Source organism: Epargyreus clarus, unplaced genomic scaffold, assembly GCF_041222505.1.
Source record: "Epargyreus clarus isolate Ecla_fem2 unplaced genomic scaffold, WU_Ecla_fem_2.2 ptg000036l, whole genome shotgun sequence".
NCBI lineage: Eukaryota > Metazoa > Arthropoda > Insecta > Lepidoptera > Hesperiidae > Epargyreus > Epargyreus clarus.
Genome location: NW_027332241.1, coordinates 6,693,605 through 6,721,331, shown reverse-complemented (window position 1 = coordinate 6,721,331; position 27,727 = coordinate 6,693,605). Strand labels below are relative to the sequence as shown.

The 27,727-nt window shown below is 39.8% G+C and overlaps 1 protein-coding gene across 1 annotated transcript in view; it reads left to right on the top strand.

Annotated features, from left to right (window-relative positions):
* Nucleotides 1-27,727, top strand: part of LOC140756921 (multidrug resistance protein homolog 49) — a 65,351-nt gene that overhangs the window by 36,886 nt on the left and 738 nt on the right. The window contains exons 2-26 of the mRNA XM_073092460.1: nt 4,688-4,881; nt 5,828-5,972; nt 7,890-7,990; nt 8,699-8,870; nt 9,443-9,567; nt 9,978-10,173; nt 11,096-11,320; nt 12,174-12,360; nt 13,421-13,563; nt 13,981-14,130; nt 14,384-14,442; nt 15,006-15,140; nt 15,565-15,692; nt 16,066-16,160; nt 16,921-17,082; nt 17,484-17,666; nt 18,481-18,571; nt 19,493-19,605; nt 20,997-21,126; nt 21,989-22,184; nt 23,060-23,222; nt 24,757-24,951; nt 25,533-25,742; nt 26,418-26,564; nt 27,189-27,297. Of these exons, the coding sequence (XP_072948561.1) occupies nt 4,688-4,881; nt 5,828-5,972; nt 7,890-7,990; nt 8,699-8,870; nt 9,443-9,567; nt 9,978-10,173; nt 11,096-11,320; nt 12,174-12,360; nt 13,421-13,563; nt 13,981-14,130; nt 14,384-14,442; nt 15,006-15,140; nt 15,565-15,692; nt 16,066-16,160; nt 16,921-17,082; nt 17,484-17,666; nt 18,481-18,571; nt 19,493-19,605; nt 20,997-21,126; nt 21,989-22,184; nt 23,060-23,222; nt 24,757-24,951; nt 25,533-25,742; nt 26,418-26,564; nt 27,189-27,297 (3,754 nt within the window). The remainder of the gene's footprint in view (nt 1-4,687; nt 4,882-5,827; nt 5,973-7,889; nt 7,991-8,698; nt 8,871-9,442; nt 9,568-9,977; nt 10,174-11,095; nt 11,321-12,173; nt 12,361-13,420; nt 13,564-13,980; nt 14,131-14,383; nt 14,443-15,005; nt 15,141-15,564; nt 15,693-16,065; nt 16,161-16,920; nt 17,083-17,483; nt 17,667-18,480; nt 18,572-19,492; nt 19,606-20,996; nt 21,127-21,988; nt 22,185-23,059; nt 23,223-24,756; nt 24,952-25,532; nt 25,743-26,417; nt 26,565-27,188; nt 27,298-27,727) is intronic.

Genomic DNA, 27,727 nt, shown 5'->3' with positions numbered 1-27,727 from the left:
ACACTTAGCCAATATTAAAATAGTCCTAATGTCACGTAATAAAACTTAAGATATTAATGACTAGTCTACTTCAATGACATGTGAGCTATTTACAAAATTTATGGCAATAAAAATATTTTATGGGTTAACCAAAGCGACATAAGTGACATAAATATAAGTATTATTAACCACAGATGACATTGAAGTCATACTAATAGTGTTAGATACTTTACGTGGGCAAACCCATGGATAGGTTCCTCTCAGCCGCGGGGGCAGCAGAGAGGATATGCCGGACTCCTACCGGCTAAAACCCCACGGTGTTCCTCTGGACGCCCTTTGTCGGGACCACGGGTATGCTAGCAACACTCGACCATAGATGATTAGAGTCTTAGGCTATAGATGCGTTGCTGCCCCTGTGGATTACGTCGGAATGCCGTGTAAAAGTTTCTCCCTTAACACACCCTTCAAATCAGAAGACATCTCTACACTGTTGTTAGAAGGACAGTTGTGGCGGTGGTATTGTTACATGCAAACCACCTTCATGTCTAAAAATTATTTAATTGAAATACATTTATTAAAATAATATAATTAAAAATAATAATATAATATAATTAAAATAATAACATGATTTCATTAAAATAAATAAACATTGTGAGGAAACCTGCATATCTGAGCGATTTTCAAAAAAATCTCAAACGTATGTGAAGTCTGTACGCACTTGGCCAGCGCGGTGGACTATGGTCTAATCCTTTCATTCTGAGAGGAGATCTGTGCCCAGTGGGACAGTAATGGGTCAACGGCGAAATAACTAACAATTGTTTAATCAAAGGACAGACAGACTGCCAATCTTAATAATTAATAATATCTAAGATGGCGCCGTCCTCACAAATTAATAATTAAGACCAATTAAAACAATATCTGAGACGACTCATTGTTGTTACAAATTGCATTTTAATTAATGCACTTATTTAATTAAAAATTGTTTCTTTTATGAGGTAGTTTATGTGTTACAGGCTTTCTTGTTATGACTGCAGAGTAGATCAGTGTTTCTCAATCTTTGACCCCCTACCGTTCGCTGTTTCTAACCCGTATTTTATATACCCCTAGGTATATAAAATACGGTATATTCATGCTTTTGTTCTTTATTGTTCACAAGCGAATGGAGTAGGAATATTAAAATTTTGCTTTTTCTCTTGTATGTCCCGTGATATTCAAAATCATGAGCGAAATTACATAGACTTATAGATATGATTTTAGTCGCAGTGCCCCTTCAGGTATCCCTTCACAGTACTACGATGCAATAATCAACCTGATTTTAAAAAAACGTACTTCATAATTTTACAAAAAATACAAATGAAATTTATAACACACGAGCTTTTGCCCGCGGCTTCGTTCGCGTTATGAAGAAATATTTTCATTCCCTATTTTATCCCCTTCGGGGTAGAATTGATCAAAATCATTTCTTAGCGGATGCTTACGTCATAACATCTACCTGCATGCCAAATGTCAGCCCGATCCGTCCAGTGGTTTGGGCTGTGCGTTGATAGATCACTATGTCAGTCAGTCACCTTTGAGTTATATATATTAAGATTCTTATTTATTTTCTTAAATTAAGCATGATTTAAGTATAATAAAGTATTCAAAATAGATATATTCTTACATCGATTATGTCATCAAATGCTAATCTTTTAATTGATTGATGAGTTTCAGAATATATATATTTTTTATTGATTGCTGATTTTTTTTCTTATTAATAATATCTTAATAAGAAAAACAATCATCAATCAATTAACATTTATAGATATTTTAGTTACCTACTTCATGACGCACTGGGACAATTATCGTGTAATCGACCCCCTAGGGCGTCGTGAGTGGCTTTTAAAAATAAATGTTAAATAAAGACAAGATTACAGTTATACGCCTTTTTGTCACAATTTATATTTTCCTTCAACTTGATAAGTGGTAGTTAAAATCACAGATAACCTTATTGTATTGTGTTGAAGTTCTCACAGCCTTCTAAAAGGTTTCGGTATTAAATTCCGTATTAAATCAATGATTTTGAAAGATAAAAGAAAAAGATGTAAATGCAAAATGTATCAGAAACACCAAAATAATACATTTTTTTTTATAATATAGGAGTAGCAGACAAGCGTGCAGTCCACCTGATGGTAGGCTACTACCGCCCATGGACATCCGTAATCAACCCCAGATAGGATTAGATTTCTATCGAGGTCGGCCACAGATGTGCCGCTACCTCTGAGGACTATGCTGGAACGCCTCGGAAAAGTATGTCTCCCTTACCACACTTCAAACCAGAACACAGCAGCGCTTAACACTGCTGTTATAACAGAAATAGGTGTGGCGGTGGTGCCGCCAGAGTCGAACCACGGGGGATTCTCCTTTAATCTATCTGGGGTTATTTATAGATGTTCATGGGCGGTAGCAATTTAATATTAAAACGTAGTAGGTAGTCCTCCGATATACTCGTCTGCTATGAAATAAAAAGAGGTAAAAAGCTCTAAAATTGTAATGAAAAAACAAAAAGTATCATTAGTTTAAACAGTACGACCTTGACATTCAAAAATTCTGACAAGAAATCTAATTAATACGTTTTTTGATTTCGAGTTATTTAAAGCATCTAATTTTTCATAACAAAAGTATAATTAACTACAGGCCAATTATAATTTTATACTAATTAATATTTGTTTAGCTTATCAATGCTAAGTGACTAATCTTAGAATAAGAAATACTTAGAAGGTTTACAGCTTGCAAAGGTTCTGAATATTGAAAGATGAATATTATTTAAAGACTCCGTCGGCATCACCGCCACACCTGTCTGTTATAACAGCAGTGTTAAGCGCTGCTGTGTTCCGGTTTGAAGTGTGGTAAGGGAGACATACTTTTCCAAGGCATTCCAGCTTAGTCCTCAGGGGTAGCGGTGCATCTCTGGCTGACCTCAATTAGGAATCTAATCTTATCTACTAGATTACATGAAATAAATCAAATAAGGTATATAAAAAGATGTATTTAAAGTAATGTTTTTATAATTCTATGTTTTATTATAATAAATTACCCCCTCATGTGAAACCAATCAATTTATAAGCTTAATACCTACTTATGATTATAAATTTCTTGTTAAAATTAATAATGGATATATTTATCATTTATATTTCCTTCTTATAGAATATAAATTTATCAATAATAATAATAAACTTTGTATGTCTGTTCGGAGTAATCTGAAGATAGAAACCTCTGTGGTTCGACTCCGGCACCACCGTCACACCTATTTCTGTTATAACAGCAGTGTAGCGCTGCTGTGCTCTGGTTTGAAGTGTGGTAAGAGACATACCTTTTCGAGTCGTTCCAACTTAGTCCTCAGAGCCGACCTCAGATAGGATTCTTATCTTATCTGAGGTTGATTACAGATGTACATGGGCGGTAGTATCCTTATACTTAGCGCCAAACTGCTAGTCCCCTCTGAAGTTGTTGCGAGCAGGTGTAGTCATACAATTTGCTATGGCGACGCGATTCATTGCTATATTCAGAGCGGACTAGCAGTTTTACGCGGACTATACCATCAGGTGGACTGCAAGCACATTTACTTCTCTTATTTTATAAAAAAAAGTACATGAACATAGCGTAAGTGGCTTAGGCCATAGTCCACCACGCTGGCCCAGTGCTAATTAACAGATTTCACACAACTTTAAGAACTTTTCTTAACTCTCAGATAGGCAGGTTTCCTCACGATGTTTCCTTCACCGTTTAAGCAAGTGATAATTAATTTGTAATACGCACATAATTTTGAAAAATCAGAGATTAGTGCCTGGATTCAACCTTGATTGTGGGGCTGAGTTTCTAACTAGACTTTCAAAGCTTTTTAGAAACTTTATCCTACGCAGTAATTTTAAGATATTAGTCGCAAGAATTTGTAAAATATTTAGGTGTTCTCATTTTAAATGACCAAGTAGGTCTTATGAGAAATAAAGATTCTTTAAACCCAAGAATTATATGTGTTACTTATCTGTGGTGCGTTATGCCACGCCAAAAGAAGAAAATAAACGTCATTGTATGAACAATAACCTAATGTATTATTATTTTATTAATTTAAACACAAGTTATTATCAAGAAAGAAAACATCTACTTAAGTGTTACATAACATTCTCGTCATCAAGTGGACTGCATGCTCGTTTGTTATTTCTTTTATATATTGGGTTTGATTCCGGCGGAACCACCACACCTATTTCTGTTATAACAGTGTAGCGCTGCTGTGTTCTGGTTTGATGAGTAGTAAGGGAGACATACTTTCCCGAGGCGTTCCAGCTTTGTCCTCAAGGGTAGAGGCGCATTGTGTGCGACTTGTAGGAATGTAATCTTATCTGGGGTTGTACAGATGTCCATACGGCAGTAGCTTACCATCAGGTGGACTGCATGCTCGTCTGCTACTCCTATATTATAAAAAAAATGGAATTTTAGGTAAATGACAATTGCCGTTCACACGGCGATTTATTTTCGCGGCGTATGCGGTTTCCGGTAAACAGTGGGATATTTATTTTCCATTCGATTTTGCGGATATTTCCGCAAGCATCACGGTTACGTCACCGCAAGACACTGCGATTTTTTTTTTAATTTGAAATATAAAAATGCTTCGTGCATCCTAAGCATAACACTTAAATTTTTTGGTGAAGTAATGAAATACTTTCTTTCACAGTGGCGATACGCGACATGGACAGAAATACTGGCAACGGCGCTAGGTTCGATGCTGGGTTGGCTGTGCTCTGGCGGGCTGGTTGGCGCTGTTCTCATCTACGGCGAGGTCACAGCCCTCTTCGTTGACCGGCACACAGCGACACCGCCCCCTGCTCGCTTTACCATACTCAGTTTGTTTGGAGGAGGAAAAACTTTGTAAGTCAAGACATTATTGACCCACTAGGAACGGGTTTTCTCTCAGAATGGGAAGGGTTAGGCCATAGTCCAGCGTTCAAGTGCGTATTGGTAGACTTTATATACCTTTGAGAACCTTTTTAAGGTGCCGTACGTAAAAGGTAATAACGGAACCCTATTTTTTTAATATGTATACCTAAAGGATAAAACAGACGGGCTACCTGATGGAAAGCAATCACCATCGCCTATGGACATTTGCAACACCAGAGGAGTCACCAATGCATCGCCGGCTTTGGAGGAGAGCTCTTTTTACTCCATTTTCGAAGTGCTCCATATTACTAAGATTCCGTCTGTCCGTCTGTCTCAATGTTATATCTCCCGAACCACAATAGATAGACAGTTGAAATTTTTACATTATATGTATACCCATGGCCGCTATAACAACGAATACTAAAAATAAAAAAAATCTTCAAAATAAATGGTGGTCGCCATGCAAAAAACCGCTATTCCTCGCTTTATCTATTGATCCGTAATAGATAGACCGCTGTTTGTCCACCAACCACCGATACCGAGCCGATACCGATAATTAATGACGGCGTCGAAGTAGCGTACATACATTTACTATAAGCTTGTCCACCGCAGCCCCGTCACCCGAGCACCGTCATCCCGGCCGCCGATATTCCGAGTAGATCGGCGTGACCGCTAGATCGGCTCCGAGTTTTTGACGGGCCGATGTGCCGGCAATGTAAAACACATTGGGACTTGTCCGTACACAGCCGGGACACGCGTGACAGCTGGAACAAAATAAACCGCCGATATCGGTCGCAGTGGACAAACTATCGCCGTCACGAAATAATCTTGTTCTCGGTATCGGCTCGGTGACGGTGCAGTGGACAAACAGCCTTACCAATATATAGAGCTAAAATCTTTTCAATGAAATGTACATATTTTTGAATATTTTTTCTAGATCAAGTGGAAATCGTACAGACCATATGGACGCATTAGTGGACGACTCTTTGGCGTTTGCGTGGGCCAGCCTGGCCATCATGGCCTGCCAGTTAGTAGCAGCAGCCGCCGCTGTGACCTTGGCTAACTGGGCAGCAGCTAAAATGGTTAGTATTGGTCACTTTTTACACAGAAGTAGCATGCAGTCTATCTATCTAACCATTGATTCTAAACTCCAGTGGGTTCCTCACATCTCTGCTTTGTCCAGCAGACTTAGTACTGCAGCTTTTGCAGTCAGAAGAATTAAACAGTCAACAGACATCCCCCTGCCAGACTTGTCTATTTCAGTTACTTTCATAGCATTATGTCTTATGGCATTCTACTGTGGGGTAGTGCTGCTGACATATATAGTCTGCGACGTGGTGAGTCTGTCGTCGTCGTCGTGTGTCTTGAGAGAACTGTTTCCCACTATTAACATATTGACGGTTCATAGTCAATACATCTATGAAAATATAATGTATATAAGAAAACACACTGATATGTTTGAAAAAAATAGTAACCACCATAACTTTAATACTAGAAATAGAAATAAATTAGCAATTCCTAAACATAGATTATGCAAGGTGGCTAGATCTTTCATGGGTAACTGTATTCGCTACTACAATAAAATACCCGACCACATTTTGCATCTCACAGAAAAAAAGTTCAAACATGTCGTTAAACAAACGCTATGTAAAAAAGCGTACTATAAAGTAAGTGATTATTTGACTGACAAAACGGTGTGGTCTAAAGTAGTTCCAGCTCCACATGTACCATTAGGTTAAGTTTAACATTGTAAAATACATTTTTTTGAAAGATGTGTGTTATGGAGTTTCTTTCGCCGCTTCTTCTCCATAACGAAACCTATTTTGAATTTAAAAAAAATGATTAATGGTGATGATTAATGGTCGTGGCTAATGCCGCCCATGGACGTCTGTAATTAACTCCGGATAAGATGACAATATGAGATTCCTACCTGAGGTCGGACACAGATGCGTTGCTACCCTTGAGAACTAAGTTGGAACACCACCCTTCCAATCGGAACACAACAGCTACACTGCTTTTATAACATGTTATGTTGTTTGAAGGTGATAACAGCAGTGTTAAGCGCTGCTGTGTTCTGGTGTGAAGGGTTTTTTTTTATAATCTAAGAGCAGACGAGCATGCAGTCCACCTGATGGTAAGTGGCTACTGCCGCCCATGGACATCTGTAATCAACCCCAGATAGGATTACATATTCCTACCTGAGGTCGGCCACAGATGCGCCGCTACCCCTAAGGACTAAGCTGGAACGGAAAAGTCTGTCTCCGTTACCACACCCTTCAAACCGGAACACAGCAGCACTTAACACTGCTGTTATTAGGTAGAAATAGGTGTGGCGGTGGTGCCGCCGGAGTCGAACCACAAAGGGTTCTACCACTTTCAAAGTGCAGAACTTTCAAGGTGTGGTAAGAGAGACATACGCTTTCTATATTCACAGCCCCACACTAGGATTCTTTGTGTCGTGGGTGCGATGGACACACAGTGACGAATACACAAACACCCAGATGTGTGTTAAAACAGATGTCTGTCTGGCCGGGGATTGAATCTGAAACCGTTTGCACGTCAGAACGGTATGGTGAAAGTATAAAAGTATGTCTCCCTTACCACACTTCAAACCAGAACACAGCAGCGCTACACTGCTGTTATAATCAGAATGTGGCGGTGGTGCCGCCGGAGTCGAACCATAAAGAGTTCTACAAGCTGTATGAGTAGGTAAAATCCGCGCCAAACTGCTAGTCCGCTCTGAAATTATTGCGAGCAGGTGTAGTCATACAATTTGCTATGGCGACGCGATTAACTTCTATATCCAGAGCGGACTAGCAGTTTGGCGCGGACTATATGTCTTTATAAAATGTAGCACGGAAATAAAAAAAAAATGATTTTCTTTTTATACTTCATAGCTTATAAAAAGCAGTTGAATTATCGATCGCCTTCCTTAATAGTATATTTATAGCTTTTAGTAGATAGAAATATATTTATATAAATTTATATTTATCTTTCAGATAGCGAGGTTAAGATGGAAGCTGCTACGGTCTGTGCTGAGTCAGGAAACCGCATTTTTTGACACAAACACAACCATGAATTTTGCGTCGACACTCACGGAGTAAGTTGTTTTTTATATAATATATAGATAGTAGTAATATTCTATCTTGGTAAAGGGAAATCTCCCGCCGAGCTAGGTGATCGTGCCCGGATATACGGCCGTGCTCCGACAGTCTCAGTTCGGAGCTTGTATATATGCAAGATGTTTAGAAAACTTCGATAGCGTGATTCAGAATGTGTGGCGCCATCTCTTGACGAGTAGCGGGAAGTCGCCACATATCTATTTGCAAATTTATCGTTAATTTACCGTGTTAATATTTTTTTGGTTAAAAGGACCTTTTTTTCATAATACAAGATATAGGTTCAACTCCGACAGCACCACCGTCACACCTATTCCAGTCTAATAATAGCAGTGTTAAGTTCTGCTGTGTTTTGGTTTGAAGGGTGTGGTAAGGGAGACATCTTTGTTCAAGTTGATCCAACTTTAGCGGGGGTAGCGGCGCATCTGTGGCCGACCTCAGTAATCAATCCTATCTGGGATTGATTACTGATGCCTATGGCCGGTGGACAACATGGTCGTCTGTTACTTACTCGTATACAGGGTGAATTTTTCAAACGGGCCTTCAGGGCCAAATTCTTAAATATAAGGATTAGCGAAAAATGCTGAAAGGAGTTACGAGGCCGATTTTGATAAAAACTAAAACTGCATCTTAATTTTTGAAAATATCTTTTTAGCCGGGAATCGAACTTACTTTTTTTTTATTTTCAGAGACACAGAGAAGCTGCGTCAGGGGGTGGGCGAGCACGTGGCGATGACGTCATACCTCGGTGGTAGTGTTGTGCTCGCGTCTACGGTGGCGTTGATCAATGGGTGGCAACTGACACTCGCTGGGCTGGCGGTGGTGCCGCTGGCGTTGATGGTGACCGCTACCGTTGCTAAAGTAAGAAACGGATTATGCTATTGACATATTTATTTATTTATAGATTTTCTATTGAAGAAAAGAAGCAGTCCACGTGATGGTAAGTGACTACCGTCGCTCATGGATGTCTACAATCAATCCCAGATAAGATTAGATTCCAACCTAAGGTCGGCCACATGTGCCGCTACCGCTGAGGACTATGCTGGAATGTCTCGGAAAAGTATGTCTCCCTAACCACATCCTTCAAACCAGAACACAGCAACGCTTAACACTGCTGTTATAACAGAAATAGGTGTAGTACCACCTTCTAAAGATTCCACCGGGAGCCGAATATAATTACGGTATCTCCTGCCTGACGTAAGAGGCGTCTAAAAGCAAAAAGGGACTTCTGGGGTTGCGGGCGGCAAGAGTGGGAGCTCGAACCGCCAGCGATCCCAGGGAGGACGACGGTATGTGTGATTGCATACAGTCGTAATCACCAGACGGTGTGACGAACGTTATGCTCACCTGGGCGGAGCCCGACGGGGCAACGCGCTAAAAAAGTCTTAAGTAACTATAAAAACAATTGATCTAATTTGAATTTTGTTTTTCAGTTCCAAACAAAATATTCATCGGAGGAAGTGGAGGCGTATGGGACAGCGGGGAGGATTGTGGAGCAGGCGTTGGCTGCGATACGAACTGTGAGGGCGTACGCTGGTGAAAAGCAGGAGGTTGAAAGGTAATAGTAGAGATAGAGAGATATAGATAGTAGCAGTGATGGCCTAGTGGTTAAGAAACGCGGCCTTTTGATCGAGGGTTCCGAGGTTCGAATCCTCCTCAAGAATCTCCTCTCAGAATGAGAAGGATTAGACCATAGTCCACCGCGCTGTCCAAGTGCGTATTGGTAGACTTCACATACCTTTGAGATTTTCTTTTCTAAATCGCTCAGTTATGCAGGTTTCCTCACGATGTTTTCCTTCACCGTTTAAGCAAGAGATAATTAATATCTAATACGCACATCGTTTTAAAAAATCTGATTTGAACCTCTGACACCTCGATCGAGAGGCCGAGTTTCTTAATCATTAGGCTTACACTGTCTTATCAAAGGGTGCAACCTTAACAATTGACTAATAATTATAAATTTTTCAGATACCAAGCCGCCCTACAAACAGGCATGTCGGCAGCCCGGAAGCGGAGCGTGTGGGCGGGCGCGGGGGTGGGCGGTGGTTGGCTGCTCACGTACTGCCTTAACGCGATCGTGTTCGCTTACGGTACAGCCTTAATTGTACGGGACATGCCGCTACCCCCTGAGGAACGGGAGTACCGCCCTGGTGTCATGGTCACGGTGGGTAGACTAAAATGTAACCAAACAATAACGCTATGTTAGCTTTATTTTTTTCTGAAAATAATAATAACGTATGTATCTTTTGACACTTCTTCTCCATAGCGAAACACCTTTGTTGACTTTGAAGAAGTGTTCTAGATAAATCAATTTTAAATCAATAAGATTTGAATTTAAATTTGAATAACGATAATTACATGGGTATAGTCCATGTAAAACTGCTAGTCCGCTCTGAATATAGAAATGAATCGCGTCGCCATAGTAAATTTTATGACTACACCTGCTCGCAACAACTTCAGAGCGGACTAGCGCGGACTATACCCGGAGGTACCATAGATATTGAAGGTAGAATCTTCTGTGTGACTCCGGCGGCACCACCGCCATACTACAGTTACTATATTAGAGATATAGGTGTATAACAGAAACTACTGCCGCTGCTGTGTTCTGGTTTGCAGGTTGTGGTAAGGGAGACATACTTATCGAACGTGTTACAACCTATCCTCTATAACCGACCTCAGAGAGGAATTTAATTTTATGTGGCAGTAGCCATTTACCATAAGGTGGACTGCATGCTCGTCGGCTACTCCTGTTTTATAAAAAAAACCTATATGGTTTACCGGAAGAGGTTCCACCTACCTTCTTAGTCCACAGGCTAAGGCTCTATATGGACTTGGTTACAGATGTCCGACTGTACCCACTTACCATCAGGTGGACTGCATGCTCGTCTGCTACTCCTATATTCGATTCCACCACCACACCTATGACGCTTATCTTAGTCCTCAGGAGTGGCAACGGATCTGTCATCGGCTTCGAGTAGCACCTGTTCTATATGGACTTGATTACAGATATCTATGGATGACAGTAGCCACTAACCATCAGGTGGACTTCATCCTCCTCCAATCTTACATAAAACCCTATATTTCAGGTCCTATTCTGCACCTTCATGGCAGCCCAGAACATAGCGATGTGCAACCCACATCTGGAGATCTTCTCGACAGCACGCGGCGCCGCCAAGTCCCTCTTTCGTCTTCTAGAACGAAAGTCAAGGATTGATGCGCTTCAAGAAGTTGGGAATAAGCCTAAAGGTTTCAAGGGAGATATTGTTTTTGAGAATCTGTACTTCAACTACCCTTCAAGGCCTGATGTTAAGGTAAGACCAATTTTCAGTAACAATGGTATTATAAAAATAAAAAACAAAGTATAAAAACCCAAAATTCGATTGGTTAACAATAATTAGCTGAAAAAGAAACTATTGTAGAAACAAAAATGACTGCTTAAATTATAGCCTATATTACTCATCCATTTACTCATACAATTAGACGGTATAGTCCGTGTAAAACTGCTAGTCCGCTCTGAATATAGAAATGAATCGCGTCGCCATAGCAAATTGTATGACTACGCCTGGTTGCAACAACTTCAGAGCGGATTAGTAGTTTGGCGCGATGTATACTACATATAACTAGAGGTACTCATACAATTTAGACGAATCCGACGAAACCTCATATGTTAATCCGTCAAGTTTGTGGTTCGACTCCGGCGGCACCACCGCCACACCAGTTTCTGTTATAACAGCAGTGTGCTGCTGTGTTCTTGTTTGAAGGGTGTGGTAAGGGAGATATATTTATCCGGGTCCTTCCAGCTTAGTCCTCAGTGGCAACGCACCTGTGTCCGACCTGATAGGACTCTACTTTTATCTGAAGTTGATTATAGATGTCCATAAGCGGCAGTAGCCTACCATCAGGTGGACTGCATGCTCGTCTGCTACTCCTATATTATAAAAAAAAACTAAGTCCTGCGGTAGCAACGCATCTGAGGCTGACCTTAGATGGTATTCTTATTTTATCTGGAGTTGATCATAGATCTATTTTATCCTCAGTAGCCTACCATCAAGTGGACTGCATATCTATCTATCAGCCTTTAAACTGCTGGACATAGGCCTCCCTTAGTCTGCGTCACTGTGGACTACATGCTCGTTCTGAATTGTAAAAACAATATTCTTTCAGGTTCTGAGAGGCCTAACCCTTAGAATAAAAGCTGGGGAGACAGTGGCGCTGGTGGGTGGGTCTGGGTGTGGCAAGTCTACCTTGCTGCAGCTACTGCAACGAGCGTACGAGCCTGACAGCGGCAATGTGACTGTTGACGGGCACCGCTTAGAGGATCTGCATTTACATCACTTTAGGAAGAGTATTGGTAAGGAATCCTTATGTGGTTTTGAAGGTGGTAAAACCCTTTATGGTTCGACTCCGGCGGCACCACCATCTATTCTGTCTCATAACACCAGTGTTAACCGCTGCTGTGTTCTGGTTTGAAGGGTGTGGTAAGAAAAACAATTTTTTCCGAGACATTCCAGCTTAGTCCTCAGGGATAGCGGCGCATCTGTGGCCGACCTCAGATGGGAATATCTAATCCCATCTGGGGTTGATTACAGTTGTCCATGGGCGGCAGTAGCCACTTACCATCAGGTGAACTGCATGCTCGTCTGCTACTCCTATACTATAACAAAAAAAAACTAATTGACATTTGTATTTTTTTTCATACTAAACTTGTCAAATTAGGTAGGTAGGTAGGTAGGTAAAATATGAATAGATTGAATATAAATAATGGGCACAAAGTCATAGGGTAGTAGAACTTTAAATAGTTTGTCTGTATTTGTCCCTCAGTCCTCAGGGGCAGCAAGAAGTATGACGATATTTTATGTCAGCTTATTTACAGAATTAGATGTTTATTGGTCGGTAATTTCGATTTGGCAGTTATAGGAGGCATTCCAACTTAGTCCTGAGGGTTAATAACACTGAGGCTAACCGGAAAATTGGAATCTTATTCCAATCCTATCTGGGGTTGATAACAGATATCCGTATGACCAAGACTTTACCATCAGTTGAACATGAACTTTATCCAAGGGTGAGCTCCCGTCAGTTGCTCATATCTGGGGAGTACCATCCTCAGACAGTCTCCGTTCACAGCTTGTATATATGCAAGATGTTTAGAAAACTTCAATATCGCGATTCAGTATAATCATAGCGCCATCTATCGACAAGATACGGAAAGAGACAATACTTTAGTTATTATTCTTTTCATAGCGCGACTCAGTATGCCTGTAACGTCATCTGTTGACAACTTGCGAGAAAAGCCAATACTCTAGTTATTATTTTTTTCATAGCATGATTTAGAATACACATGCCGCCATCTATTGACAACTTGCGGAAAGTTGCCACAAAACTTTAAAAAAATAAATTTCTGTTTTTTCCAGGCGTAGTAGGACAAGAGCCGGTGCTGTTTAGCGGCTCCATTCGTGACAACATCACAATAGGAATGGAGGGAGTGACTGATGATGAAGTCATACAAGCCGCGAAGACAGCGCACGCGCACCAGTTTATCGTGAAGTTGGTTAATGTGAGTAAACATTTCGAATTAATATTTTAATAATATAGGAGTAGCAGACGAGCATGCAATCCACCTGTAAGTGGCTACTGCCTCCGCTACACATCTGTATTTAACCGCAGGAAGGATTAGATATTCCTACCTGAGATCGACTACAGGTGCGCTGCTACCTCTGAGGACTAAGCTGGAACGCCTCGGATAAGTATGTCTCCCTTACCACACCCTTCAAACCAGAACACAGCAGCGGTTAACACTGCTGTTATGAGGCAGAAATAGGTATGGCGGTGGTGCCGCCAGAATCGGACCACAAAGGGTTCTACTACCTTCAAACACAAAAAAATGCGATTACATGATCAACAGGTATGGGTATAACAAACACTTATAAATAAAATAAATATTTCAATAAATAATATACCTACTTCTTTCCAGGGTTACGACACAATGCTGGGTGAGAGAGGGGCGCAGCTGTCAGGGGGTCAGAAACAAAGGGTGGCTATAGCGAGAGCCTTACTACGGAAACCGGTCATATTGCTTCTGGATGAACCCACATCAGCTTTAGACCCAGCTGCAGAGCGACAGGTTCGTCTAGATTTTTTTATACTTATACGTAACGATAAGCAGACGGGCTACCTGGTGGAAAGCAGTCACCGTCACCTATGGACATTTGCAACACCAGAGGAGTTGCCAATGCATCGCCGGCTTTGTAGGAGTTATTTTTGCACCCTTCTTGAAGAGCCCCATGTCATAGCGCTAGGATTACCTCAGGAGGAAGTTCATTCCACATTTTGCACTGACTTAGAAAAGCTAAGCTAATATTCATATAACTTTGCAGGTGCAAGCAGCGTTAGATGCAGCGAGCGCGGGGCGAACAACTTTAGTTGTGTCACACAGGTAAGATTATATTGAAGCAGTATAAACATGGATGCATTAACCCCAGATAAGATTAGAACCTTACTTGAGGTCGGTCACAGATACGTTTTACTCCTAAAAATTTGGCATGGTCCCGGGGGGAGGGGGGAGATCACAGGGGTAATTGGCCTTGTCCAAAACCGTCAAGCCCGATTTGCACTTGGTCGGTTTTAACCAAATTTTCCCTGTGACTCCTTCCCTCCCAAATCTTACGTCGCGATCGCGCCTGCTGAAAACTAATGGAATGCCTCGGATCAGTTTGTCTTCTTTACCACACCCTTCAAACCAGAACACATCAGCGCCTAACGCTGCTGGTATTAGGCAGAAATAGGTGTTTGTGTGTGTGTGTGTGTGTGTGTGTGTGTGAGTGTGCATATGTGTTTATGCGTGTGTGTTTGTGTGTGTGGGTATGTGAGAGTGGTGTATTTGTGTGTTTGTTTGTGTGTGTGTGTGTGTGTGTTTATATGTGTGGGTGTGTGGGTGTGGTTCAACAACCTTTCATAGTACATTTAAGGTTATTTTACAAAAAGTTGCTTAAATTCCAGATTGTCGACGATAGTGAACGCATCCAGGATTGTCTACATCGAGCAGGGATGTGTTCTGGAGCAAGGGACTCATCAGGAGCTGTTGGATCAGAAGGGGGCTTACTGGAGGCTGGTGCAAACTGACATGACGCATAGGTAAGAATGGTTAAAATAAATATTTTGGTATACTTGTATTTTTAAATATAGAAGTAGCAAAGAATAAAATCGCAAAAAAAGTTAAAAGTAGACGAAAATGGTAAAATGAACAATAAATAAATTATGTATAAAAAATATTTTTAAAAATATATTTTTAGTAACATCATTTTGTCATCGCAAAAAAAAAATATTTGATAACTGTATCATGTGTAAAATAAATCGATAAACCCGCTGAATTTCTTGCTCAATTAAGATCGTGTTCCGATTATCAACACACACACACACACACACACACTCACACACACACACACACACACACACACACACACACACACACACACACTCACACACACACACACCATACATTATATAGCCTGTACACAATGTGGCTCGTAAGTAATTTATGAATATATTCCTAACCCAGGAGTATAGCCCAGAGCCAAGCAGAAGCTGACGATGATGTGGTTCTAGAAGACCTGCCGTTGGAAGCGAGGATCGAGAAGCAAAGAGAAGCAGTCCGCCGGAGCAGCAGTGTTATTTCCACTTCTAAAGGTATTTAGAAGATGAAGATAGTGTTAGAAGGTGTAGAACCCTTTGTGGTTTGACTCCGGTAGCACCACCGCCACACCTGCTTCTGTTATAACAACAGTGTAGCGCTGCTGTGTTCTGGTTTAAAGGGTGTGGTAAGGGAGACAGACTTTTCCGAGGCGTTCCAGCTTAGTCCTCAGGGGTAGCGGCGTATCTGTGGACGACGTCAGGTTGAAATATCTAATCCTATCTGAGGTTGATTACAGTCCATGGGCGGCAGTAGCTTACCATCGGGTGGACTGCATGCTCGTCTGCTACTCCTATTTTTTTTATCAAAATGTAGTACATACATAAATATTTTATGAATAAACCTTTAACATTGTAATTTTTTTTTCAGAACCTTTCAATAGAGACAGTTTTATGCGCGTCAGTAAGCGTTTAGCGTCAGGTTTCAACGGAAAAGCGATGGGACAAGAGATTGTTGAAGAAACGGTATGGAATCTTTGATATTTAACATATTTCCAAAAGAATTACAATCTCTACGATAGAAGATCTTCTTTAATTATCCAATTATCTTTTAAAATATTTTCAGGATATTATTACAAAGTAAATTCACTTTTTAAGAACTAAACAAACAACTTAATTTAGATAAAAACATATTTACAATACCTATATTATAACTATATTTATGTACATATATATGGTACAAATAAGGGGAATAAAAACAATAATCGCTATAAATAAAACAAACCATCTAAAATAGCCGTGTGAGGCATGGTTCCCAACACATAATAAAATAGAAGATTAACATTCTAGTCATAGATTAGTTATCTATGATTCTAGTATTTAAGATGGTAGAACTGTTTATGGTACGACTTCGGTGGCACTACCGCCACACCTATTTCTGCCTAATAACGCTAGTGTTAGGCGTTATTTTTTTATATAAAACTGTAACGATCATTGTTTTATTTTTTAAACATTATTTTTTTGAAAAACATATCTTTCCGCAATCAGGTAAAAATAAAACTCGATTACAATTATTATTATTATTATTTAAACATTAAATTTTCGATAAACATTATATTCCGTAGTCAGGTAAAAATAAAACTCGAACCATTGTTTTATTTTTTTAAACATTTTTTTAACATAATTTTATTGAAAAACAATGTTCCACTTTACCTGATGCTTTAGCGGAAGGTAATGTTTTATTGCCTTCCACTATTAATAGCATGCTATTTTCATGGTCTTCTAGGAGGATCAAGAGTTACAAGAGGAGGAGGAATCAGTCTCCAGTTGGCAGCTGTTAAAGCTGAACAAGGAGGAGTGGCCATTGCTGCTCGGTGGCGGCTGTGCATCTCTGTGCATCGGTGCCACTATGCCTGTGTTTGCTGTACTCTTCTCCAAGCTTTATGGGGTACGTATCATTTCGTATGAATAATAATTATAGTTTAGAAACTAAAAACCACGCTAAAATCGAATAAGGAAAATCGTTAATCCTGATTCCTGCCGATCCTGATAAGGTGAATGGGATAAAATTATTAAAATCGTGTATTGTCATCGGTTCTTGATAATTGTTCAAAATTTTAGATTAATCGGACCGTTGAAAGTGGGTAAAAATCGAGTTCAAAGATTCCGTTAAATACATACATACAGGTCAAGCTAATAAAAGCGTGGTAAAAGGGAACCTTACCATCAGGTGGACTGCATGTTTGTCTACTACTCTTATATTAAAAAAAAGGCAAAACTTTGAATAAAATATTATCAAACTTGTGCTAAACTTTTATTTTCTATCCTAACTTAACCTAATCTTTCCAGATGTTCTCCTGGCCTGACGCTCAAGAGATCCTGGAGAAGTCCCAGCTCTACGCTGGTCTGTTCGCCTGTGTAGCCGCTGTCAGTGGTATGGTGACCTTCCTCCAAGCCTGTCTGTTTGGACTAGCTGGCACGAAGCTGACTGAACGGCTCAGGGTTAAGACCTTCAGTAACTATCTTGTTCAGGTTGGTAAATTGGTTTTTAGAGATTTTTTGGGATTTTCAGAGATCTCATATAAGAAAACTAAATCTGAATAGAAAATTATCCATAAATGAAATATTACTTAAAGGTGGTAGAACCATGTGGTTCGACTCCGGCGGCACCACCGTCACACCTATTTCTGTTATAACAGCAGTGTAGCGCTGCTGTGTTCTGGTTTGGGTGTGGTAAGAAAGACACACTTTTCCGAGGCATACCAGCTTAGTCCTCAGGTATAGTGGCGTATCTGTGGATGACCTCAGGTGGAAATCTAGTTTTGTCTGAGGTTGATTACAGAGGTCCATAGGCGGCAGTAGTCACTAACGGTGGATTGCATGCTTGTCTGCTACTCCTATAATATAAAAAAATAATAACTTTGGAGTAATACCACATGTGCCACATAACTATTTCTTTATTTATAGTCTATGTTACAACAAGACAAAAACAAAAACATTACAATAATTGAAATAATATGAAAGAGATAAATGATATAATATAAAAATATTTTAAATAAATACTAGCTGACCCAGCAAACACTGTGTTGCCATATAAATAAAAAAATGTTAAGGGTGAACAACCCTTATCACTTAGGGGTATGAAAAATTGATAGTAGCCGATTCTCAGACCTACTGTAAATGCATATAAAATTTTGTGAAAATCGGTTAAGCCGTTTCGGAGGAGTACGGTAACTAACATTGTGATAAAAAGGTACTTCAAACCAATCAATAAGTAATTAAAATAATTTACTCCTTTTTTATTTTGTTAAAATCAGAATTTCATAAATAAACATGTTTTTTTCAGGAGCAAGGCTGGTTCGACATACCCACTAACTCAGTGGGTGCTCTGTGCGCCAGGCTGGCCACTGACTGTGCCGCAGTACAAGGCGCTACTGGTTAGTATCTGCCACATTTAGAATTGATTGTACTATTTATTGTCCTTTTGTTGTTGTTTTATTTTTTATTTTTTTCTTTTGTTTTATGTTATTTTTATTTTTTGTCTCAATCTATTATAGTATCTCATTTGTGTTGCAATTATCCGAATAAATGTTTCTTTCTTTCTTTCTTTCTTACATTTGATGTATATCCAAATATATTTACATGCAAGGGTACATAAGATAACAGTTAAAGTATAGGTTCGCCAAGTTCCACTTGTCAAGGTGGAACTTGGCGATGATGGAAATGAAGTCCAATTATAAAAATATCTAATAATTGATTATTATAATTTTGTGACTAATAAATCATCATTATAATATTGTAGTCCAAAATTGGTCATCAAGTCATCATCTTCCAAGAACAGTTCGAATTCGAGTTCGAATTCTAAATGTTACTTTTGGATCTTTAGTAAACGAGCATACAGTCCACCTGATGGTAAGTGGCTACTGCCGTATGGACATCTGTAATCAACCCCAGATAAGATTAGATTCCTACCTGAGGTCGGCCACAGTGTTGCCCTAGAGGGCTTAGAAACGCCTCGGATAACAATGCCTCTTACCACAAACTTCAAACCAAAACACAGCACCGCATAACAATGCTATTATTAGACAGAAATTGGTGTAGTGGAGGTACTGCTGGAATTGAACCGCAGAGGGTTCTAGCACCTCCAAAATTATATTTAATTTGCAGTAAATAAATACACAGTATACAGTTTCTAAAATAGGCATAAAGTCACAAAAACCCTCAAAAATGTATATAACTATAATTCAATTAAAAATTAAAATATTCACATAAACATTTCCTTCCCTCATTAAATTTTCAAAGGTATGTTTTCTCCATCTACATATTCTATCTTTTCTAACATATATTTTATCCCACAGGAACCCGTATGGGCACGATGTTGCAAGGCATCAGTACGATGGTCCTCGGCGTCTCCGTGGCCATGGCCTACTCCTGGAAGATGACCCTGGTCAGCTTGCTCAGCGTGCCCTGTGTAAGTTGCCGCAACACTACACGAGATGGCGCTACTTGTGTTCTGAATCACGCTATCATAGTTTTCTTATCATCTTGTCCTTTTTTTCAAATCCTTATCCTTACTAATATTATAAATCCGAAAGTAACTCTGTCTGTCTGGTTGTCTTTCCTTCACGCCTAAACCACTGAACCGATTTTAATGAAATTTTGTACAAAGATAGTCTGAGACCCGAGAAAGGATATAGGATAGTTTTTATCCCGGAAATCCCACGGAAACTAGCGATGGCGATCTAAGATCGATTAATCGGAGATTCGATCTTTTGGACCCAAAACATCGATTTAAGTAATTTTAATCGATATTAGTAAGGATTGAATCGTAAACTATGCATTTGATCAAGTGATGATCTTTAGCAAAGTTGAAGGTTTTCAGTTCTATGTATGTTAGTAGTTATATTATTTTCTTTTAAACGCGGGCGAAGCCGCGGGCAAAAACTAGTATAATATAATAGTAGTAGACGATCATGCGATCCATGTGATGGTAGGCTACAGCTGCCAATGGACATCTGTAATTAACCCGAGATAGGATTAGATATTCCTGAGTTCAGCCATAGATGAGTTGCTTCTGAGGACTATTGCCCTTTATTTAAAAAAAATCGCTCAAGAAATGCTTATCACTACAAATCACTACAATACAAAACATAATTAATACTGTACATTTCTTTGTATATTTCTTTATATCTTATTGGTGTCATCCTAGTAAGCATTTTAAAAATGCCTGTAGCAGGAGGCTCCACTCTTCCATATCTCTAATCGTTTATAAATAACAATAAGAATATATAGTAATATGTAATGTCGAAGCCATAAGCATATCGCAAAGTTACTAACATTTTAGAAAATCGATCTTTATCATCGATCTTTGGTAGGCCTCTGGTAAAACCGTCAAAAAAGTAAAAAAAGTCTGGTTAAAAGCTCAAACCGGCTCAAGCCGGGAAGGACAGCGGTTTGTGCGGCCGCATATCGCTGTAATCACCAGTGGATGTGTGAAGAGCGTAAATTGCTCCACAGGGCAGAGCCCGATAGAAGGGCATCGCGTTAGGAGGACTCCGGTTGTGTTCCGTTGGAGATCCCGGAGTTCTCCACCAAACGCTGAGGACGGCCACCGGGGGGGTTTTAGTGCGGTAAAAAAAGGCCTCTGGTAAAACACCTACTCGTATATTACATAAGCTGATAACATGGCCGCCTATGGATATTTAGAAAATCAATCTTCGACAAGAACTCTATCTGAGGTCGACCACAAATGCGTTACTGCCCTTGAAAACACCGTTGAAACCTTCACAGGTATACTTTAAGTCTCTGTCTTACCACATAAATATAGATAACATTTAATTTATTTCACATTTCTTACCACAGGTAATAGGAGGTATCTGTCTAGAGGGATGGGTGACAAAACGTTCAGAAAACCAGGAGAGGAAGTCGTTAGAGCAAGCATCACGAATGGCCACAGAGGCTGTGTTGAATGTCAGAACTGTGCATAGTTTGGGTAAGTTGATCTTTAAAATCTTTAAGAGCATCTGTGCTTTGCAAACAGGCCCACATCCTCACTCCTTACTAATATTATAAATCCGAAAGTAATTCTGTCTGTCTGTCTGTCTGGTTGTCTCTTCTTCACGCCCAAACCACTGAACCGATTTTAATGAAATTTTGTACAAAGATAGTCTGAGACCTGAGAAAGGACATAGGATAGTTTTTATCCCGGATATCTCACGGGAACTAGGGATGGCGATCTATGATCGATTAATCAGAGAATCTATCTTTTGGACCCAAAACATCGATTATTTTAATCGATATTAGTCAGGATTGAATCGTAAACTATGCATTTGATCAAGTGATGATCTTTAGCAAAGTTGAAGGTACGAATTTTCAGTTTTATGTATGTTAGTAGATATGTTATATTATTTTCTTTTAAACACGGGCGAAGCCGCGGGCAAAAACTAGTTTTTTTTCTATAATAGAACCACCTGATGGTAAGTTATTACCGCCTATGAACATCTGTAATCAATCCCAGTTGGGATTAAATAATCCTACCTGAGGTCGGCCACAGATGCGTCACTATCCCTGAGGACTAAGCTGGAATGTCTGAGAAAAGTGTGTCTCCCTTACCACACTCTTCAAACCAGCAGCGCTTAACACTGTAACTAGGCAGAAATGGGTGTTGTAGTGATTGCCGAGTTGAACCGCAGGGATCAACCATCTTAATGTCAAAATTGTACCTTATTTTAGCAAATAAATAATAAATTTCCTCGTGCTCTGGTACACAAACATACACACAAATACGCATAAATACAAACATATGGACCAACAAGCAAGCTTGTAATAATAATAGTTATATTTCTCTTATACAGGTATAGAAAGAACAATGCTATCCCGCTACTCAGAAGCTCTCCAGCAAGCTGAGAAGCAAGCGAGCGGCGCCCGCTGGGTCCGGGGTCCGGTGTACGGCTTGTGTCTGTGTGCACCCACGCTCGGATACGCTGTGTCGCTCGCGTACGGTGGCTATCTGATTGCGAGGGAGAATTTGCATTATGAATACGCTATATTGTGAGTATCGTTTGGTTTTTTTTTATAATTTATGTTTTTAAATATTTATACCTTTAAATTATAAGTATAAATAATGGCAAATAAAAGAGAACAGAGACAGTCTATCAGTTGGATTTCTGCATATTTATTTATTGGGCTACCGACATAATGTAGTTGTGTGTTTTTAATAAAAAAATAAGCTCAATGGATACATTTTAACTGTTCTTAAGTACGATTAATTATATGTATAACGTCGTTATACATATAATTAATACAATACAATACTATAATAAATTAATACAATTAATTATATGGTTAACGTCGGTATACATATAATTAATTGTATATTATGTATAACGTCGTTATTCACACTCTGTAAGAAATTAAAGTGTCTACGATTCTCGAGATAGAGCTCTGATAGAGCCCTGAAGATAGAGCCTTTTTACCCCTTAGGTTCCGTACCCAAAAAAGATCTTTGCCCCATAAATCATGATGCCCCAATTAGATTAGATTAGAGGAATCCAACGACACCTCATATGTTAATCCGTCAAGTCGTTTGTGCTGCAGCGTGACACAGAATGACACACACACATACGAAAAACATTACCCTCCGCCCGGTAAAAATACTAAGTCTGAAAATAAGCGACACTTCATATGTTAAAATCTGTCTAGCCGCTTGGGCTATATGGCGTGACAAAAAAATGAGACATAAGTGTACGAAAACATTACCCTCTGCCGTCCTGTAAAAATACTGAGTCTGAAAATAAACGACACCTCATATGTTAAAATCCGTCAAGCCATTTGTCAAGCTATAAGTGCACGAAAATCATTACACTCCGCCGTTTGGTATAAAAACTAAGTCTGGAAATAACTTGATGATAATATCTTTGTTCCAGGGTATCAGAAGCCCTGATCTACGGCGCGTGGATGCTGGCTGAGGCTCTGTCATTCGCACCAAGCTTCGCGGCAGCCAGGCGGTCTGGAGCCCGCATCATCCAGGCTCTGAACAGGAAACCAGCTGTGGTCACCGAGCCGACTGCTATTGAGGATCCTGGCTGGGTGAGTGGGTTGGAGATGATTATGACTGAATTTTGTTATGGTGCTTTGGCTAAAGATCTCCTAGGGCTAGGTGATGATGACCGGACAGCGGCCGTGCTCCAAGTCTCAGTTCGGAGCTTGTATATGTATTAGATGTTGAGAAAACTTCAATAGCGTGATTCAGAAACGTGTAGCGCCATCTCTTGACGAGTAGCAGAAATCACGATACTATAAGGGGGGTTATAGATGTATTGTTGTAGGCAGGTTACAGTTATAAGCAAATTCCACTATGTAATATTGTATATTATTTACCCTTTAAAAGATGCAAATATGCACACGTATGGAGTTTCTTGCGCCGCTTCTTCTCCATTGCGAAACCCCTTCCGAAGCGGTGGTAGTTTGTTGACTTTCAAAAAGTATTCTATATGAATCAATTTTGAATAAATGAGATTTGAATTTGAATTTGGAATGATGACAGTATAAAAAATCAGAGAATAAATGATTTAAGAAAACACAATATATTGAAAGGATTCTCAAAAATGACTCTGTTTGAAAAAAACTTTAAGATTTATTATGTTTTCAATTAAATAAAAGTATAAAATACTGCAGTCGGCCATCTTGTCTGAAACGCTAATCGGGGCGCGAATGATGTCATTTTTGGGTATATCATTGAATTGGTTGAAATTTTGTACGGGATGTTCTAAGGTGACGTCACCAACGGACACATGACACTCGCGAGCGTTTTAGCGCTTAATTCAAAATGGCTATAAAAAATGCAATTATTTTCGTTAATACTGCATTTATTACCAAAATAATACGATTTTTGGAATCGTAGACATGTACCTACGTTATAGACGGGGTTTTCAAAATTTGTCATCATGCCTATTATATGGTATAGTGGCTATAAATGTAAGTAAGCCGTAGCTATAAGCAGACAGTAATTAAAGCAGCTCATAGGTATAAGCAGAGTGTAGTTTCTAATTACCAGTAGCCTTAGTATGAGTTTTTACGTTTTTACTAAAATGACTGTTTTTGTATTTGTTTACGTATTCGCCCATATATTTTCAATCAGCGTCCCTAGCGGACTGTATCGGAACTGATTGGAAAAGTATGGGAAATACGTAAACAAATACAAAACAGTCCGTTTTGTAAAAACGAAAAGACTGGGTACAGATAAACAGGTTGTGGCCAAAAAGACAGATATAAGGAGTTATAACATTTGAAAATGGACGATATAGTGTAGTCATCCTGGTAAAAGTAAATAGTAAATAAGTCGTAGCTAGCGGCACGTAATATTTGTAATCATGCCTATAAGATTAGCGCTATAAGCAGATTGTAGTCATAAGTAGGTTACAATATGTATTCCGGTTGTGTTCCGTTGGAGATCCCGGAGTTCTCCACCAAGCGCTGAGGACGGCCACCGGGGGGGTTTTAGTGCGGTAAAAATCCCACATAACCCGGCGTCGCTCGCACATCGTCGGGTACCTTTTGAAGGTTTCCTCCTCGAAAAGATAAAAGAAAAAAAGGGTTCTAATATGTGTTTATCTTGTTTCAGTCGGCAACAGGCAATCTAGTCTTCGACAACATCCACTTCCGGTATCCAACCAGGCCAAAAGTGGAAGTCCTCCGAGGCCTGAAGCTGGAGCTACCAGCCGGCAAGACCTTGGCGCTGGTAGGAGCATCAGGGTGTGGGAAGTCGACCCTCATGCATCTGTTGTTGAGGAGCTATGACCCTGAGAGTGGGAAAGTGGTGAGTTTCTTTTTATAATATAGGAGTAGCAGACGAGCATGCAGTCCTGATGGTAAGCTTCTGCCGTATGGACATCTGTAATCAACCCCAGATGTGATTAGATTCCTACCTGAGGTCGGCAACATGCGCTGCTACCCGTGAGGACTAAGCTGGAACGTCTCAGAAAAGTATGTAGCAGAACAAGATTGTAGCATGCATGATAAAGGTGGTAGATGCTGTGGTTCTACTCCGGTACCACGACCACAGCTGTTTCTTTTATAACAGCTGTGTAGCGCTGATGTGTTCTGGTTTGAAGTATGGTAAGGGGGACATACTTATCCAAGATATTTCAGCTTAGTCCTGAGGGGTAGCGACGCTGTGGCCAACCTCATGTAGGACGCCAATTCTATCTGGGTTTGATTATAAATATCCATAGGCAGTAGTACCCTCTTACCATCAGGCGGCCTGCATGCTCGTCTACTACTCCCATATATTAAAAAAATACTCACTTTTAGCTTTAGGACTAAGTAACAGCACAAATCTTGAGCACAAAACTAGTATCCTGAAAAAGGCATTAAACATAATTTATCTTCTCTTTTTAGTTCCTAGACGGCATGGACATAAAGGCGGACCTAACACTTCCGCAGCTCCGCTCCCAGCTAGGTCTGGTCCAGCAAGAGCCGGCCCTGTTCGAGAGGTCCATTCGTGACAATATCGCGTATGGAGACACGTCGAGACAAGTACCCTTGGATGAAATCATTGAGGCTGCGAAACAGGCGAATGTTCATAACTTTGTGGCTAGCTTGCCGTTGGTAAGTGTTTAGTTAGAGTGTCAGTATTATCATCATGGACGATATCATGATTTTCATCATCTCAATAAAATACATCATTATTGTTATTTTCTGAAGATGAACCCTCGCAATTTGACTCGGAACGAACCACCATTTCTATTATAACAGCAGTGTTAAGCGCTACTGTGTTCTGGTTTAAAGGGTGTGGTAAGGAGACATACATATATATAATGGATTCCAATTTTGTTTTGAGGGATGGCAACACGTCTGTGCTCGGCTTCAAGTAGAAATTGTTCTATATGGAGTTGGTTGCAGTTGCTATTTTAATCTTTTAAAAAATCACCATCACATCATAATCATGATCAAGACAAATCATGTAGTTGCATAATAAATCCAGCTGTAACTTTTACTTTTTAAAGCAGAATATTTTTAGCAATAGATTTTTTTGTGAGTAGGTACACTTGTTACGGGAACTGCACATTTAGGTATATTTCTCTTTATAGGAAAACCTTTTTTCACAGTTCTATTTTTGCTATAAAAGGAAAATTGTGTAATGATTTCGACTGAGTAAAGCCCTCCTAAACTGAACTTCAGATAATAGTGAATCCGTCAGTGCTTTGTGGAAAAAGTGAAAAAAATGGTCGGGTTGGGTCTAATGAAAATTTTCGAGAATTTAATAAACATATTGTCTTCCAGGGTTACGACACAGTGCTCGAAGCGGGCAGTGCAGCGCTCTCTGGTGGTCAGAAGCAACGAGTGGCGATCGCTCGTGCGTTGCTCCGGAAGCCCAGGGTCTTGCTGCTGGATGAGGCTACCTCCGCGTTGGATGCTACTAGTGAGAAGGTGGGTTTGGGCTTTTTAACACGCTTTTATTAGCTTGGATCTAATGGGTTGTATCTATGTATGTATGTATGTAACGGAATATTTGAACTCGATTTTTACCCACTTTGAACGGTCCGATTAATTTAACATTTTGAACAATCATCAAGAACCGATGACAATACACGATTTTAATAATTTTATTCCATTTGCCTCATCAGGATCGTCAGGAATTAGGATTAACTATTTTTCTTGTGCGATGTTAGCGTGGTTTTTAGTTTTTAAACTTTAGGTATTTAAATACAGTAGAACTCTCTGTGGCTCGACTGTGTAGGCATCACCGGCACGCCTAATAACAGCAGCGTTAAGCGCTGTGTTCTGTTTTGAAGGGAAGAGTTAAGAATATTTTTTGAGGCATTCCAGCTTAGTCCTCAGGGTTAGCGGCGCATCTTTGACCGACCTTATGTATGAAATTAATCTTATCTGGGGTTGATTACATATATCCATAGGCGTCAGTAGCCACTTACAAGTGGACTGAATGTTGGTGTGTGAAGTTAGTGAAAGTTTTTGTATGAAAAATTATTCTGTAATTGTATGTTTTTGTTGATTTTTTTATTTCATTTATTAAAATTTTGATGTTTTTTGCAGACGGTGCAAGCAGCGCTAGAAGCAGCCTCCAAGGACAGAACGACTGTTATCATAGCGCATAGACTGGCCACAGTACGACATGCTCACATCATCTGCGTTGTGGATAGAGGTATGTGTTTATTTGTATATCGTACCTTTTTTTTAACGAGGGGGAAACCTTCAAAAGGTATATGGTACCGGGTTATGTGGGATTCTTACCGCACTAAAACCCCCCCGGTGGCCGTCCTCAACGCTTGATTTATTTGTACCTATATCGTACCTAGATTATCTATTTGTATTATTTTCATAAGTGCATGAGCGTAGCTAAAAAAGAGAGATAATAAAAGCAGTGATGTAACGTAGATTAAAAAAAATGTCCTATAAGAGGTGAGGAGGAGTATTTTCTATATAATATAGGAGTAACAGAAGAGCATGCAATCCACCTGATGGTAAGTGGCTACTGCCGCTCATGAACATCTGTAAACAACTACAGATAAGAATAGATTCCTTTTTGAGGTCGGTCACAGATGCGCCGCTATCTTTGAGGACTAAGCTGGAAT